At 33.9% G+C, this 18644-nt stretch overlaps 1 protein-coding gene across 3 annotated transcripts in view; it reads left to right on the top strand.

Annotated features, from left to right (window-relative positions):
- Positions 1–18644, top strand: part of CNBD1 (cyclic nucleotide binding domain containing 1) — a 453327-nt gene that overhangs the window by 348442 nt on the left and 86241 nt on the right. For all 3 annotated transcript variants that reach the window (XR_007458475.1, XM_049633177.1, XM_049633176.1), the window contains 2 exons: positions 9713–9822; positions 11545–11695. Coding sequence is in view for 2 of the 3 variants with exons in the window: in XM_049633177.1 (XP_049489134.1) it covers positions 9713–9822; positions 11545–11695 (261 nt within the window). In the remaining variant the exon portion in view is untranslated. The remainder of the gene's footprint in view (positions 1–9712; positions 9823–11544; positions 11696–18644) is intronic.

Raw genomic sequence — 18644 nt, 5'->3', positions numbered from 1 at the left:
TATTATGATATTATTATCAGTGAGTTTCTTTATTTTTCTGATTAATTGATTTATGTATTTTTGTGCTCCACATTTCGCGCATAAATGTTTACAATTGTTAGGACTTCTTGGTGGATAGACCCCTTGATTATGATATAATGCCCTTCTGCATCTCTTGATACAGTCTTTATTTTAAAGTCTAGATTGTCTGATATAAGTATGGCTACTCCGGCCTTCTTTTGTTGACCATTAGCATGATAGATGGTTCTCCATCCCCTTATTTTCAATCTGAAGGTGTCTTTAGGTCTAAAGTGGGTCTTTTGTAAACAGCATATATATAGATCTTGTTTCCTTACCCATTCTGTTACCCTATGTCTTTTGATTGGAACATTGAATCCATTGATGTTTAGAGTGAGTACTGAAAGATATGAATTTATTGCCATTATGATGCTTGTAGAGTTGGAGTTTCTGGTGGTATTCTCTGGTCCTTTCTAATCTTTGTTGCTTTGGGTATTTACATATATATATATATATATATATATACACACACACACACACACACACATACATATATATACACACGTATATACATATACATATACATACACACATATATACACACACATATATATGTGTGTATACACATATATACACATATATATACACACACATATATATGTGTATGTATATATATACACACACATATGTGTGTGTATATATATACACATATGTGTGTATATATACACACATATACATATATACACACGTATATACATATATATACACACACATATATATATACACACCTATATACATATATATACACACATATATATATATACACCTATATGTATATATATGTATATAGGTGTGTATATATATATATATATGTATGTATATACACATAGATGTGTGTATATATATATATTTTTTTTTTTTTTCATCTTTTCTCCCCTCAGAGAGTCCCCCTTAAAATTTCTTGCAGGGCTGATTTAGTGGTCCCAAACTCCTTTAATTTTTGTTTGTCTGGGAAATGTTTTACCTCTCCTTCTATTTTCAATGACAGCCTTGCTGGATAAAGAATTCTTGGCTGCATATTTTTCTGATTCAGCACATTGAATATATCCTGCCACTCCTTTCTGGCCTGCCAAGTTTCTGTGGATAGGTCTGCTGAAAACCTGATCTGTCCTCCCTTGTAGGTTAAGAACTTTTTTTTTTCCCTTGCTGCTTTCATGATTCTCTCCTTGCCTGAGTATTTTGTGAATTTGACTATGATATGTCTTGTTGATGGTCAGTTTTCGTTGAATCTAATGGGGGTCCTCTGTGTTTCCTGGATTTTGATGTCTGTGCCTTTCCCCAGGTTAGGAAAGTTTCTGCTATGATTTGCTCACATAACCCTTCTATCTCTATTTCTCTCTCTTCCTCTTCTGGGACCCCCATGATTCTGGTGTTGTTCCTTTTTAATGAGTCACTGATTTCTCTAATTCTTAAATCGTGCTCTTTTCCCTTATCTCCCTCTCTTTTCTGCTTCATATTCTCTATAAGTTTATCCTCTATATTGCTGATTCTCTGTTCTGCCTCATCCATCCTTGCTGCTGCTGCATCCATCTGTGGTTGCAGCTCAGTTATAGCATTTTTAATTCCATTCTGACTATTTTTTACTTCTTTTATCTCTGCAGAAAGGGATTCTAATCTATCTTTGACTCCAGCTAGTATTCTTATTATCATGATTCTAAGTTCTGGTTCAGATATCTTGCTTGTATCTGTGTTGGTTAAATCCCTGGCTGTTGTTTATTTGTGCTCTTTCTTTTGGGGTGAATTCCTTTGTTTTGCTATTTTGAAGGGAGAAAAGGAATTAATGAGGTAGAAAAATTAAAATTAAAAAAAATAAAATAAAAACGAAAAATTAAGGAAACATATTTATAATAAAAATTAAAAATAAAAATGAATTTTTCTCTTTCTGTATTCAAGAAAAAGAAAATGAAAAAAGAGAAAAGAAAAAAAGAAATCGTTTGAAAATTTGAAAAAGTCAATACACTGTAGTAGACTAAAATAAAATGATGGAAGTAAAATAGAATTTTAAAAAATTTACATAAAAGCAAAAAATATAGTTAAAAAATAAAGAAAAATATTTTTAATAGAAATTGAAAGTAAAAGTTAAGTTTTTCTCTTTCTGCATTCAAGAAAAATAAAAGAAATGAAAAAGAGAAAAAAGAAAATGAACAAAGAAGAAAAGGAAATCGTTTGAAAATATGAAAAGGTGAATACACTGAAGTAGACTAAAATAAAATGATGGAAGTAAGATAGAATTTGAAAATTTTTCACAAAAGTAAAAAATACAGTAAAAAAATTAAAGAAAAATATTTTTTATAAAAATTGAAAGTAAAAATGAGTTTTTTCTTTTTCTGTATTCACAAAAAAGAAAAGTAGTGTAAAAGAGAAAAAGAAAGAAAGAAAATTGAATAGATGGACCTACTAACAGATTGAAATAGTACTGAAACTATTCTGTTTTCCTGTAGAAGTCAGACTATGAAGCGCTTTATACTCCATAAACAAAGTAGGTGGTGAGACTTGTGTTCTTGAAGAGCAAGGTTGGCCCAGTTGGGCAAGGCTCAGTGTAATGGCTCTGTTCTCCACTAGATGGCACTGGTAGCCTACTGGGGTGGATTGTTGGGGTGCCCATAGGTGCATATGTGCATGCACGGGTGCGGTGAAAATGGCATCACACAGCTACCCAGTCTCTAGTATCGTAACTCTGTTCTCCCTGATCAGCAATCGCACACCCGTCCTGTCTTCAGCTTTCGTGTCCTCCCCGCTTCTTCACTGTCTGTGACCAAGCCCCAGGCACTACCTGTCTCCTGAGTTTTGCCTCGGATACGGCTGTTTTCCCCGGCCCCTTACTTCTAAAGGACTGCGGCTTTGACCCATTCCGCCCCTCTGCAGAGGGTCTCAGCAAGCAATGGCCAAATGCCAGCTGTACCCAGGAACACTTGCAGGACCCTGCTGCTTCCAGTGCCCTGAGACTGTGGCCAGGTGCCAGCCGCCCCAGAAAAAGTTTGCAAGACAGTGTAGCAGCAGCTTTTCAGGGATTATGGAAAATCACAACACACATCTGGCACCAGGCTTCACCCTGTACATTGCCACCTTGTCCCAGTACCAGCGAATGTGGCCGTTTTCTGGGGTCTGCTGGGACCAGGTGGCTTCAACAGCCTCTACCAAATGTCCTTCCAGCAGTGGAACTGCTTTTCCCCATGTGGCCTGATAACCTCCCGAACCCCACTCTGTTCCTGGGGATTCACCCTTCCCACCAGAGCACCACCAGGTATGGAGCTGCGGAGTTGCAGCATTTGCTCTCCCCTTGTTTACAGTCTTAATGGAATTTAAACCCTCTCCTTTCTCCTTTCTCCCTTTTTAGTTTAGTCCCTGTGGCTGTTTCCAATTTTTCACTTTCTCTCCAGCTATGTTTGGGGAGGGGTGCTTTTTCCATATTCTCCCTCCACCCCCAGTCTCCGTCTTCTCTCTGCCTGCAAAAGCAGCTCCTTGCCCACCACCAGCTTCTTTCTCCCCAAGTTCACCTCTCTATGCCATGTACCTGCTGAATTCTGTGGTTCAGGTTGTGCAGATTATTGTGTTAATCCTCCATTCAGTTTTCTAGGTTTGTAAGATGGTTTAGTGTTTGTCTGGCTGTATTTCATGGACGCGAGACCCACAAAAAACTTCCATGCTGTTCTGTCATCTTGGCTCCTCTCTGCCTCTCTCTCTTTTTCCCCCCCAATGTTCATCTGTTTTGTGTCTTAAACTCCATGTATGAGTGAAATCATATGGTATTTTTAATCTCTCTGGCTGACATTTCACTTAGCATAACACACTCTAGCTCCATCCACAACATTGCACATGGCAAGATTTCATTCTTTTTTATGGCTGGGTAGTAGTCCATCATATAAATAACTTCCTTATCCATTCATCAGTAGATGGACATTTGGGCTTTCCCTATAATTTGGCTATTGTTGATAAGGCTGCTATAAACATCAGGGTGTATGTGCCCCTTTGAATCCATATTTTTGAAATTTTTTTAATGCTTATTCATTTTTGAAAGACAGAGAGAGACAGAGCACAAGCAGGGGTGGGGCAGAGAGAGAGGGGGACACAGAATCTGAAGCAGGCTCAGATCTGCTGACAGCTGTGCTGACAGCTCAGAGCCTGACACGGGGCTCGAACTCACGAACTGAGAGATTATGACCTGAGCCAAAGTCGGATGCTCAACCGACTAAGCCAACCAGGCACCCCTGAATCCATATTTTTGTATCCTTTGGGTAAATAAATACTTATTAGCACAATTGCTGGGTTGTAGGGTAGTTCTATTTTTAACTTTTTAAGGAACCTCCATATTGTTTTCCAGAGTGGCTACAACAGTTTGCATTCCTACCAGCAGTGTGAGAGGGTTCCCCTTTCTCCACATCCTCACCAACACTTGTTGTTTCCTGTGTCATTAATTTTAGCCAGTATGACTGATGTGAGGTGATATGTCATTGTGGTTTTAATTTATATCTCCCTGATGATGACTGATGTTGAGTATCTTTTCATGTGTTTGTTAGCTAAAAATTTTAATTTATAGAAAATTTTTCACCTACCTGTAAATGTTCATAAAGGAAATTTATTGTAGCATATTTTTAACTAGCAAAACTTGGAACCATTTAAAAGCTTAAATTTAGAAAAAAATTATTGCATTTCTCTAAATTATGGTACCTCTACACCATGGGGTCTTAAAAATAATGTTTATCTACACGTAATGAAGTGGAAAGTTCACTAGAAAATATTGAAAGTATAAAATAAGAAGTAATTTAAAAAGGAAATCATACCACAGAATAATTTAAATGACATGAAGCATTTATTTTAAACTATGTGTGCTAACATGATGGAAAAATCTTAACATACGAGATAGGATTCAATGAAAATATTGTGGTAAATAAGGCATAATATATTAGTAAGAATGAGAGTGAGAAGTGTGACCTTTAGGAACATGAATACATCAAAAAGCCTCAAAGTATATAGAGAAATAACTGATATGTTTATAGCAAGAAACAAGTGCCATAATCATTGAAGTTAACTCTTTATATACAGTCTTCTCAGGAACTGGTAGACCGAATAGATTAAAATTAGGGACAACTAGAAACTGAACGTTACAAATAAAGAATTCACGCCATTAGATATATGTAAAATTCCATATCCAAGAGCTGTGCCCCTTGCCGCATATAAGACGTAAGAAATATTTACAAAAATACATTATACATAGTGTTCACATAGAGTCAAGGGCAAGATAAACAAACCTTAGAATTGTTTTTAAAAGGACAGCAAAAGTAGAGTCCTAATTGTTTGGAAAGTTATATATTATTGTACCCCACTGATTAAAGGCTATTAAGAAAAACTGTCAACCATATAATAACAAAATCACTTTACTTTAAAATATGTGAAACATAGTTAAATCAGTAGATAAAAAAATGTGTGATGTTGAATACATCAGAAATCAAGAAAAAAGAAAAGTGAATGATCTAGGCATTTGACACCAAAGGTTTAGGAAAAAGAAAGCAAGCCCAAATAAAATTTGAAAAATAATAAAATCAGGAGAGAGATCAATGAACTATGAAACAATAACTGCACGGAACAGTGTTAGTTTTGAAATGAAATGCTGTTCAGAAAAAAATACCAATAGCCAGTAAGGAATTATTCTTCTCATGACTTCTGATGTGACAATTGGAAAAAAATAGTTTTATTGGACTTATAACTAGTCCCTAGCATGTAATAAACAACAGAAATAAAAAGAACAATGCCTAATACTTAGTTTCTGTGAATCCTTCTGCTTTTTTTTCTATCTTATTTACCTTAAGTAATATCAAATTTGATTTTTCATAATGGTCTAGTGATTTCCAGTTTTAGAATATGTGCCTGAGTTTTTGATGAGGAGCTTCAAAATATAATTTTTAAATAGAAATCAACTTTAATTCCTGAACATCAATGAATATAACCTTTATATAATAATAAAATTTCATCTATGTAATTCATGACTAGATCTTTTCACTTAATATTGTGTTATAATCCTTTGGATATTTCTTTTTTCTTTTTTTAAAATTTTTTAACATTTATTCCTTTTTTGGGAGACAGAGAGAGACAGTGTGAGTGGGGGAAGGACAGAGAGAGAGGGAGACACAGAATCCAAAGCAGGCTCCAGGCTCTGAGCTGTCAGCACAGAGCCCAACGTGAGACTCAAACTCAGAATCATGAGATCATGATGAGCCAAAGTCAGACACTTAACCGACTGAGCCACCCAGGTGCCCCTGGATATTTCTATGTTGTTTGTCATTTTCTATGTAACCCAAGAGGAAAGGGTATAGAGATAAGAACATTAATCTTGACCTCACTGACATAAATTCTTTGTAATGGGAAGCAGGATCCAAGGCCAAATAAGTAAAATTAGGAAACATAATAGGGGTGGGGAGGGATAGTTAAGTCTTTACAGGTAATTTGTATGATTCTTTTTCTGGTCAAAATAGTTGTATTTAAAATTTCTTACTTAAGTGGTGATACAAATTTTTGTAATATATTAAATTCAGACTCTTACCTAGATGAAAATGGTTTTTCTAGATTGTCTTCATTAAGATAAACATTTGCTATGATTATTATAAAGACCATACACATTATGCAGGTAGCAAATATCCCCCTCTATAGAATGAGACTGCCTCATAGATTTTGCTGTAGTGGTTCAGCTTTTCCATTGTTGCCTTGCCTTCAACGATGAACAATTTCCATGGTCTTTATCTTCTTTGATATTATATATGCTTCTCTATGATCTATACAGGGCTTGACTTTCAAGAAAAGATTTGCAGTAGTGCAGCTCTGGAAGTTTAAAATAATGGGCTTCTTTAGTGTCTGTTTAACTTTATCCTTTTCTTATAACAATTGCCAGGAGGCTCCATGCCTCCCTTTATTTTTATTTTCTTAAATTTTCTTTTCTTTTTAGGTTTATGTATTTTTGAGAGTGAGAGACAGACAGAGAGGGGGTGAAGGGGCAGAGAGAAAGGGAGACATAGAATATAAAACAGGCTCCAGATATTTTTTCTAGATTAAAATTTTTGGTGTCGTTTTGGGGGTGCCTGAGTGGCTCAGTTGGTTAAGCGTCCAACCTCAGCTCAGGTCATGATGTCAAGGTTGAAGAGTTTGAACCACTGCATCGGGCTCTGTGCTGACAGCTCAGAGCCTGGAGCCTGCTTCAGATTCTGTGTCTTCCTCTCTTTTTGCCCTTCCCCTGCTCATGCCTGTCTCTCTCTCTCTCTATGTCAAAAATTTTATTTTAATTTTAGCGTCATTTTGTTTTATATAAACTGAGGATGGTTAAGAACTTTAAATTTAAAATATTTTTAGAATACAATGTGTTCTTACTATCAATATACAGTGGGAATTATAAATAGTTCCTTCTTTCAAGTACTGGACAAGATAGTAAAAAAAAAAACAGTACCTTACCAAAAGCCAATAAAACAAGCTAGATTTTTCATATATTTTTAAAAAGTCAACACAAAGAAAATGAAAAAAACAAACATAGTAACAGGGTCATTAATCCCTCGATTTGCAATACTGAATTCCTTGATCCATTTACAATCCAAAGATGTAACTGAACAGGGTGGTAAAATCACTTTGGAAAATGACAACTGTACTCAAGACAAAATAAGTCAGTCCTAAATGGATGCCATAGTGCTCTCTGTGGCCACGATTCCATTCCTGAGCCAAAGTCGGATGCTTAACCAAGGCCACCCAGGTGCCCTTGGCCAACGTTAGCCACCCAGGCGCCTCCATGCCTCCCTTTATATCCTACTGATTGACCAAAAGAAGTAAAACAGTTATGTGACAGGCTCTAGTATCATATAACCTTTCCTCTATTATCATATAGCCTTTTGGTAGAAAGTACTCTGCTTTTCAGAATAGAATCTATGAGAAAATTTCTTCTTGTCTATGCAATTTACAAATAATTCTACAAACATACTTTACTTTTATATCTTAAGATAAATTTATAATATTAATGTTTGGCTCTAAGAAACACATTATAAGACAGCAGAAGTGTTACCATAAATTTTTATTTAAGCAAAATAAATGATTGGTGACAGTAGAATAACCTTTTAATTTTTTAATTATAAATTTTGAGCTCTGAATATTATGTGAGTAAAGGGAGATAACATATTCTCATAAACATGTCAGCAAAATAATTGAAACACTACTTGATTTATAGTAAAGTATTTTCCATTGTAAACTGGCATTCATTTTTTTTGCCTATGGTAAATTATGTTTACCATTGTCACCTTGTTCTTTTTTAACCATAATTTTTAAAGAGCTATGCTATTCTCTAGCTAGTTTTCAATAACACCAATATTTTTCCTTGTGCTGATATATACTCTATGAAATGAATGCTTCTGAGTAATTGAAAATACTTTTTAATTGTCTACTTTATAAAATCGCAAGAAAGATACACATATATCTTTATATTTATGTTATCACTTTTGTTTGGGATTTTCAGAAAAAAATATTGATATGTTTTAAAATCAACAAATCTGAAAGTCAATTTGAAATAGTAACTTTAATACATATAAATTCAGTCTATTTTATTATTTAAATTACATTTTATTGATAACTTAACGTTACTTAGGTCAGATGTCTTTTAATTTATATTGCTTTGTAACCCATTGATATTTGTAAAGGTATTATCCAGTTCACCTTCAAGTATATCTTGGCCTTAGGGTGGCTTCACAAATTTGAGAAAATAGTGATGATAATAATAATTAAATGATTTGTTATGCAATACTATATGCCAAAACTTAGGGTTAAGTACTTTATATACACTTAATTACCATGTGTCGAGTATAGAACTGCAACTCCCAATTTTTCTATCTTAAAGATGAAAAACTTAAAGCTTAAGAGAAGTTCTATAATTTATCTAAGGTCGCTTAAGAAGTGGCAAGGGCACCTGGGTGGCTCAGTTGGTTCAGCGTCCAACTTGGGCTCAGGTCATAATCTCAGGATCTGTGAGTTTGAGCCCCTCATCTGGCTCTGTGCTATCATGACAGCTCAGAGCCTGGAGCCTGCTTCGGACTTTGTGCCTCTGTCTCTGTTTCTCCCCCGCTCATGCTCTGTTTCTGTCTCTCTCAAAAAAATAAATAAATAAACACTAAAAAAAAAAAAAAAAAGAAGTGGCAGAGTAGAGTTTTAAACCAAACCATTATGGCCTCAAAGCCACTGCTTTTAACCACTGCTATATTTAGTAGAATGCCTGGCCTGGATCAAGGCATAGGCTCCAGGGAGGCAACAGTTAAATATTCAGGGATTTTGTGAGCTGGTTGTTAAGCCACTAGCAATTTAAAATTAGCCATGGTAGGAATATTAACACAATAACATTCAGTAAATGCTAAAAATTGGGACTTGTCCCACACTTTCGTCTCCTCCACCTGATAGTTTACTAGCATACTGTTGCCTTTACTGCCAAAGTTTTGTCAATATTTACTTATGTATTAGGTTACAGATAGAAGTAAAAGATGTAAATTTGTCATTTTCTGAGTACTACCTATAAACTGCCATCCATTAAGAAATTTTCCACTAATAGTTACTGAATTAAATGTCATCTTTTATTGTCATATCTAAAATAATTTTGTATAGAGAAGAGTGTAAAATAATGAATTGTCTCTTTTATTTTCAGTGATAGTGGAAAGTGGGAAGATAATTTCTTTTGTGGCTTATATTTATTCTGGATATTGTAATATTTATAGAAATATTGTAGGACTTATGAAACTACAACCAAAAAAAGTGGTAAGTTTTAAACTTATTTATTCTCTTTAATGATAATTTAATACAACCTAATTATTGCATAGTTGTTGTTAGTTTGTCTTGTGGAATTTGTGTTCAATTTTTTTTACTATTTTTTATTGTTTCTTTTCACTGAATTATAAGATACAGGAATGTAAGATAAGTTGTAAATTGAGTTGTAAGACATAGGAATGACTAGAAGCACATTAAGAGATGCTTAACATCTTTATTCCTCAGAAAAATGTAAATTAAAACCACAACAAGGTATCACTTCAAGCATATCAGATTGGCTAAAATACACCTAACAAATGACCCAGAAATTCTACTCTAGATATTTACTCAAGAGAAATAAAAATATACATCTACAAAAAGACTCACAAAGTCTTCATAAGCCAAAAACTGTAAGTAATCTAAATGTCCACTAACAGTTGAATGGATAGAAACATTGTAATATATTCATACAATGGAATGCTACACCTCAATAAAGAAAGCTAATGATGCATACAAGAATATGGATGAATCTCAAAGCATTAGGTTGGGCAAAAACATCAAACCCAAAAGACTGCAGGCTGCATAATTCCAGTTTTATGAAGTTCTAGAACAGGCAAAACACTAATGCAGAGTGATAAAAAAAAAGTTAGAACTAATCTTTTTTTGGTTGGTCAAGCAGTCTTCAATGGAGTTCAATTTAATATGTAAACTTAGTTGAATTTTGCTATATTAGTTATATTTAGTGTGAGTATTTGCCATTTATATAAATGGCAGTTCTTCAAGTGAGATATTGCTTTTAACCCCAGGATACTTATTAAAGTCTTTCACCTCTTCTGAGTCCCTGTCATGTCATACTCTGAGAGCTACATTCTTTTTTTTTTTTTTTTTAACTTGCTACTCATCAACTCATCCCTGTTTTCCATGGTGTTGAGGTCTCTCTGAAAAGATAATTTGGACTTTCAACCTTTTCCTCCAGAGATATGCATACTGAAAACCTGTAGGCCCTCTTCCACTGTTTCTAATTTGGGCCTAAATTGCTAGTTCCCTGGATCAAACTCTCTTTCCATGTTTCTTTCTTATTTAAATAAGAAAGTCTGCATGGAATTCCATCTCAGCTATTAATTCTATCAGTTCTGGTCCTGGCATCTGTGCTTATTTTTTTATTCTCTGTTAGTCCACCCATGCAGCTGGGGCTGAGCTAACAAATGGTAGTTCACAAAACATTCAAAGCTAAACTCTATTTACAAAATGCTATCCTAGGACCTTGAAAAAGGGAATGAGCTCAACGTTTCCTAGACATCTTGGTGGATTAAAAAATTAGGGGCACCTGAGTGGCTCAGTTGGTTGAGCTTCCAACTCTTGATTTTGGTTGGGTTCATGATCCCAGGGTTGTGGGATCCACCCCTATATCAAATAAACTCTCTTTCTCTCTCCCTTTGCCTTTATCCCCCAACTTGTGCTCTCTTTCTAAAAACAAACTTAAAAAATTAATTCATAGATCACTAAGTGACAGTACTTTCAATTACCTTAGATATGGTGAAGTTGTCTATCAATTAACTACTGTTCTATATAGTTTAACTACATGCGTAAATAACTTTTCTCTGATTTGAATGAAATTGCATTTTAAATACCATATACCAAAATGTTTTATGAACAGTGAATTCTGATGATAACAGTATTTATCATTGTGTGAAATTGGTTTCATTGAACATCTATGATCTATATCTTTTACAGAAAAAAAATCAAAAACTTGTTTGTATGGGCAAACTTAATGAGAAGGAATCCTTTGGTGAGATTAGTGTTCTTCTTCAAGTTCCTTTCACATGCACAATAGTTACTGGAAAAGAGGTTGAGATGGCAATCATTGAAGATAAGGACCTATTTGGTAAGTACATACATGTCTTTTATACCATTTTATTTGATGAGTTTTTGGCAATCATGGATATATTTCACAGAAATATTAGGACACTCAAGTAAGTATGTGTGTATATATTTTATTTACATAAGCAGTATACCTGTAAATAGCCTCCTTTAACACCTCATGGTCTGTCTGATTTGACTGTGCCACTTTTAGAATGTATTAACAGTTTTTTCTGCTAATTCCCAAATTACCATTAATGGCAACATTCCTTTCCTTTATGAAGTATCTTTTGGTTTGTCATCTCTACAAATATTGCTTCTATGTTTCTGGTTCAGGTCAAGGTATACTATCTTCCAGTGTACAACCTAGATCAAGTGTATATGAAGATCATGACTTGTGGTGTTTGAACCTTTATCTGAAATTCTAGCATTCTGAAAATATTAAAAGAATAATCTTTTAATATTCATGCAGCCACCTGTATTTGGTCCTTCAAACATTATACTCAAGTAGTATATGCACTTGACTATGAAGGATAAATGAATAGGGTTAATAAGTAGTGACATAATAAGATATTAAAGAAAGGCAAAATTTTTGTATAATAAAACTAAGAATATCAAACATCAGATAAAAGATAAAAAAGGAAAAAAATCATAGAAATTAACATGAGTGAGAAATTTGCTTTAAATAAACATTGTCAATTAGAAACACTTTCATGATTATCCATGTATGATTGACTGAATCCCTTTGTCTTGCATTTCAAGGTTTTTTTTAAATGTTTTTTAGGAAATATTTACTCTCTACTTGCTTAACTGTAATTTTGCTTAACTTCAAACCCATATATCTGTTCCTAAAAGTTATAAATTTGAAATAGCATTGACTAATTTTCTTTGCTTCTGTGACATTCAAATAGAAACCCTCCTCAAGGTAAATATCACTTAAAAATAAATACTAACCACCAATTAAAATTACAATATTCTCACTTGTTATAGGCTAGGTTTTTCTTTTCCTATACTAATAATGTTAACTGGTGCAAGGCAAATACACTGTGGACTCATTTATGTAAATCAACATTTCACACATGAAATTACTGCTTTCAAGCATGTATTAGAATCTTCTTTGCTGCCTGGCAATCTAAAATTAAAATAGATGGCTTAGTATAAGCTTTCGTTGCATTTTTTATGTGTGCTGTCCATACTTAAAATTCCCTTCTATGTTTTGTTCATTTAGGACTGATGTTATAAAACTGCTGACATGTTGTGTGCCTAATTAAACATTTCCTAGACAGAAATGTTCTTACGGACTATATTTTGCTTGTTTTGTCATGACTTATAAGAAAATAAAATATTTTACAGTTGGCCTTTTAGCAACACAGGTTTGAATGGTGTGGGTCTGTGTTTACATGGATTTTAGAGAGACAAAGTGCTAGTGGGGTAGGGGCACAGAGAGAGGGAGACACAGAATCTGAAGCAGTCTCCAGGCTCTGAGGTGTCATGACAGCACAGAGGCGGACGCTGGGCTCAAACTCATGAACCCTGAGATCATGACCTGAGCTGAAGTGGGACACTTAGTGGACTGAGACACGCAGGCGCCCCTATTTTTGCATTTTCATATCCTTATCATCTGATATATGAATCCATCTCTGTAAAATAGCGTAGGGAGGAATTTAAGAGAAAGTAAAATGTGCTTTAAAAAATATCACGTTGATGAGAAATGGAAGCATTAAAATAGAATAATAAACATGAGCAAAACCCAGAATATGTCAGCTTGTAATCACGATGGTATTGTTATTATTTGGTGTATTACATTGTATTTAGGAATAATTGTTTATTTTTGAGGTGGTCCATTAAAAAGTAAATAAAACCAATGTGCTCTGACAGAATCCTCAGTCATATGTAGATTACACTGCCTATGCTTTCTAATAATATCAAATATTGTTAAACATACTATTTCTTTTTAGAATTGTAAATGTATTACTGGAAAACCAAATTAGAGTTCATATCTTTTCTCAAGTATACAAGTCACCCTATTTGTTCCCACATAAATCATATTAAAGGGCCAACATTGCTTAAATGATCCAGTTTATCAACGATATTTAGTAAATACCTAAAGGGAACAATGCATTCACCATACCTACCTGGGGATAGGTAGAACAGAATTTAAGAAACATGAGAGATTACATAAATGTTAAATACTTTATCTGGAGAATTATATATATAACTATCTGTGTATAATCATAAAAGAAGCCATGCAATAATTAGTTTTGAAATATTTAAAAATACTTGAAGAGTGATTTCTTTGTTCATTTAGGTTGTTGACTTTTGGAAGATAGGAAATAATTTGTTTTGCAGTTTATGTACATGCTTCTCAGACATTACCTTGAACACCTAAATAAAAATGAAAACAAATATTATTAAGTTTAAGCAAATATAAATATGCTCTTTTTATATAATGCCACTGGGAATATAGTTTATCAGATTATTTTTATGAAGGTAATATATTTTGTCCAGATTCAGAACTTATACCTCAAGTCATTTAGATTAAAATTATGAATACCAACTATTTTAATTTTACTGATATCAGAAATTCTTATCCTACCATTAAAACAAGTATACTACTTTTGTAATGAAAAAGAATTGCTTTTCATATAAAAAATGAATTAACACTGTTTTTAATTATATCTCATTCAACTATTCATGACTGAAAAAATAAAGGATAGCAATAGATTTAAATTGTCTTTCCCAAAAGGAAAATTTCAATTCCAAGATGACATTGCTACAGACTCTCCGAAAGTTTGTTTTTAAAGGGAAAGAATGTCCAAAGACCTTTATCTCTGATAATGATTCTCTTAATCAAAAGCCTAGGAAACTAGTTTTTTATTTACTGTAGATAGGTCTTTTAGACATTTTAGGAGCTATGAATACATTCTATCAAAAATATCTATTTCCCAGTCCATCAGTATTTCTCCTTCTTGCTGAGGCAAGTTATAACCAGGTGTCTCCTTGATAACAATGTTAATCAGAAGAGCCAAAACCTTTGCACAATTTGCCAGAGTAAATATGCTTCCCTTTCCTTTGTTTTTTGTTTTTTGCTGTATGATAAAATTTTGATATAAAAATACATTTTCCAAGTTAAAAATAAGGTATGACACTTAAAAGTATTTTTTTCTCTTATGAATCTTTTTTGCTCATTACGAATGTTGTTAAAACAAATATGAAAATTAATTTGAATAAAATTTTTGTTTTATTTTGGGTTTTCATGGACAAAGCTTTGAGTGAAAATATTATATTTCATATAATTGTCTCACAGTATATCATTTTATCCCATTAAGCATGTTATAAATATATTGAAGAACTGTTTTGTTAATGATAAAACCAGCCACATATTTTTAATATCTTGCAGATATTTAAAAGTAGTTGTTTCTTAATGAATTAGTTTATCCCATGAAAATATCATGAAATTAATAATGCGTCTTATTTTGATTGATTGAGTTCCATTTTCCTTAGTCCTCAAAACCATATTGAAATTTAAAAGAGCCCAGGCGCGCCTAGGTGGCTCAGTTGGTTGAGCATCCGACTTCAGCTCAGGTCATGATCTCTCAGCTGACAAGTTCGAGCCCTGTGTCGGGCTCTGTGCTGATAGCTCAGAGCCTGGAGCCTGCTTCAGATTCTGTGTCTCCCTCTCTCTCTGTCTATATCCCACTCAGCTCTGTCTCTCAAAAATAAAGATAAACATTAAAAAAATTAAAAAAAAAAATAAAAGATCCCAATAGGTAGCATTCCTTTTATTTGCCTGAATTCTAAAGCAAATGAGAACAACACAAAAGAATAGAGTAGAAGGGAGATCAAAATAGTAGCTTTATTGCTGATAGAAACTGGAGAATGTAGTTCTCGTATCTGTAGACTAGAGTCCTAATCCTAAACACCAAAATTCACCTGGATTACCTAGAGTCATTAGCAGTGCTCAACAACCAGATATCTTCTCACACAGACGATAGAGCAGGGTTTCCCAGTAGAAATTATGGAGAAGCAGGAAGAAACACCCTTCTTGGTAGACAAACTGGATCCCAAGGGGAGGTGGAGAAGAAATGTTAGAATTCAGTGTCTCAATCTTTGTTCCAGGCTAGGAATGATTGACATGGCAGAAAGAGGCCGCAAATGTTAAATTTTTCATAATCCTGCCTCCAGAAGAAGTCAACAATAAATATTTCCTCTAATACTCTGCAGAAATCCCCACAGCCACTGGGTCATTGTCTTGAACATTGGAACAAACCATTTCATTGCATTCTACATATGACATGTACACTCTTGGAGTTGAGAAAAGTTGTAATACTACCAATACTACCAATACTATCAATTCTTCCTCCTAATTACCCCTTAAATTTTCTTGCCATATCTTAGTTCATAATTTAATTATCTTCTACCTAGATTTTCCAGTAGCCACTTAAGTAGTCTCCCTGTCTCTAGCTTTGTTATTTCTAATCCATTATTCATATAGTCCCTAATTAAATTGCTACAATGCAAATCTGTTAGTCTTTCCCCTACTTAAAGTCTTTCATTGACTCCCATCATCTATAACAGTTCTTCTTAATATCTTCATCATAGAACACATAAAAATTGTGATATTTTAAAGAAATTTAGGGCAAATAGAGGAAAATACATTGCTCTCAATCTAAGTTGTGATTTATCAGACTCCTGCATCTCAATCCCTTTTAGCTGCACCAGGACTGAGGAGATCATCCGTGTCTCACTGACCTTAAGCCTTTTGTTAAACACTGATTGAGAAGCTCTGAACTCTATAGAAAGTTGAAAGTTCTTAAGAGGGCTTAAGATCCATTGCAATATGGGCTCTGCCAGGCCGCTTATCTCTTCATTCTTACTACTTAACTGCTCATCAATATTGAGCTAAGTATAATTTCTGTAAAAGGGTATGTTGTTTTATGCTTCTAAGCCCTTTGTCTATTCTATTGCATTTCTCTGAAATGAGTTTTCTCTCCTTTACCAGCTGGAAAACCATTATTTTTTTTAAGCTGGAAAACCATTATTTATCCTTCTAAATTCCAAGTATTAGAATTTACCTGTTTCCAGGAAATTTCTCCTTATAAACATGCTTCTTGCTACACATACTACAGTATTTTATTGTATATATACACATCTGCTTTTCCTAATAAACTTTGAGTTCAAAAGACAACATTCACAATAGATGCTCAGTAAGTGACAACAAAACAGAGGCCTCCTCCTCTGTAAAGTTGTAACTGATGACTTTAGATCATGGTGACCCTTTGACACATTGACAGTCATTTAAAATACACAATAAATGCCTTACTGAATATAATTCTTTTATTGTATTGTATTATATCCCTTTTTATGACTAGTAGTATACAATTTCCAGTTCATTCATTATTTATTTCTTATCCTGCTAATTGGATTATAAATTTCTTTAGGTCAAGGAACATGCCATTGTTAATTTTTCTATCCCATAGCACCTAGATTCTTTATGGATAGTCAATACTTTTTAATATTTTTTCACAAACCTATTGATTTCCAAATATCTCCATAAAGTCTGAGTTAGTTTTATGGTTAGTGGTTACTATTGACATTGCCTCCAAGATGGGTTTTTTTGGAAGATCATGTTAGGGAGAAAATATCTATGATTTAATAAAAATGGATGGCACTGAAAATTAAATAAAAATAGTTCTTTGTTAAGTGATACTATTGTGTCCACAAATAAATGGTCTACTTCATTCTCTGATACTCATACATATCAATAATCTATCTCATTAAAAGTCCTAGGCTTTCGAGAAAGACAGATACCATATGGTTTCACTCTTATGTGGATCCTGAGAAACATAACAGAAACCCATGGGGGAGGGGAAGGAAAAAAAAAAAAAAAAGAGGTTAGAGTGGGAGAGAGCCAAAGCATAAGAGACTGTTAAAAACTGAGAACAAATTGAGGGTTGATGGGGGGGTGGGAGGGAGGGCAGGGTGGGTGATGGGTATCGAGGAGGGCACCTTTTGGGATGAGCACTGGGTGTTGTATGGAAACCAATTTGACAGTAAATTTCATATATTAAAAAATAAAAAATAAAAAAAATTAAAAAAAAAAAAAGTCCTAGGCTTTTAGGGTGCGTGGGTGTTAAGCATCTGACTTCAGCTCAGGTTATGATCTCATGGTTCATGAGTTCGAGTCCCACAGAGGGTGAGCTCGACTCCCCCATTGGGTGAGCACAAGCCCCACTTTGGCTGAACACAAGCATGCCCTGCTTCGGATGAGATCCACTTCTCTCTCTTTGTTTCTCTCTAGCTCTGCCCCTCGCTCACTTGTGCCCCCTCTCTCTCAAAAAAAAAAAAAAAATGTTTAAAAAATAAAATAAAATACCTAAACTTTTATATGGCAAAAATTTTTAAGTTTTTATTTAAATTCCAGTTAGTTAATATACAGTGTAATATTACTTTCAGGTGTACAATATAGTGATTCAACACTTCCGTACAACACCAGGTGCTCATCACAAGTGCCCTCCTTTGTCCCTATTTAACTTATCCCTCCCACACACACACCTCTATTCTGCTAACCATCAGTTTGTTCTCTATAGTTAAGAGTCTGTTTCTTGGTTTGCCTCTTTCTTTTCTCCCTTTGCTCATTTGTTTTGTTTCTTAAATTCCACACATGAGTGAATTACAGCAAAATTCTTAACGATATGTTTAATCAATTCACATATATATATATTTTTTTAGATTTCCAGAACAAGTTTTCTTTATGTGTGAGATGGCATGCTTCCTTTTTGTAAACAATGTAATCAATGATATTTTCCACTTTTCTTAGATTCCCAGAAATTGGTAACTAATTAATTGTGGTAACTTCTTTTACCTAGTAAACTCACACTAGTATTTCTGTCCTTCCCTCCCTAATTTTCATTTCTGCTACTTTAATCAATTTTTAGTTATGACTATATATTTACCTTATTACAGATTCTTTT

Source organism: Panthera uncia, chromosome F2 (assembly GCF_023721935.1).
Source record: "Panthera uncia isolate 11264 chromosome F2, Puncia_PCG_1.0, whole genome shotgun sequence".
Classification (NCBI taxonomy): domain Eukaryota; kingdom Metazoa; phylum Chordata; class Mammalia; order Carnivora; family Felidae; genus Panthera; species Panthera uncia.
Note: the sequence above shows the minus strand (reverse complement) of the source record. Positions and strands in the feature narration are given on the sequence as shown.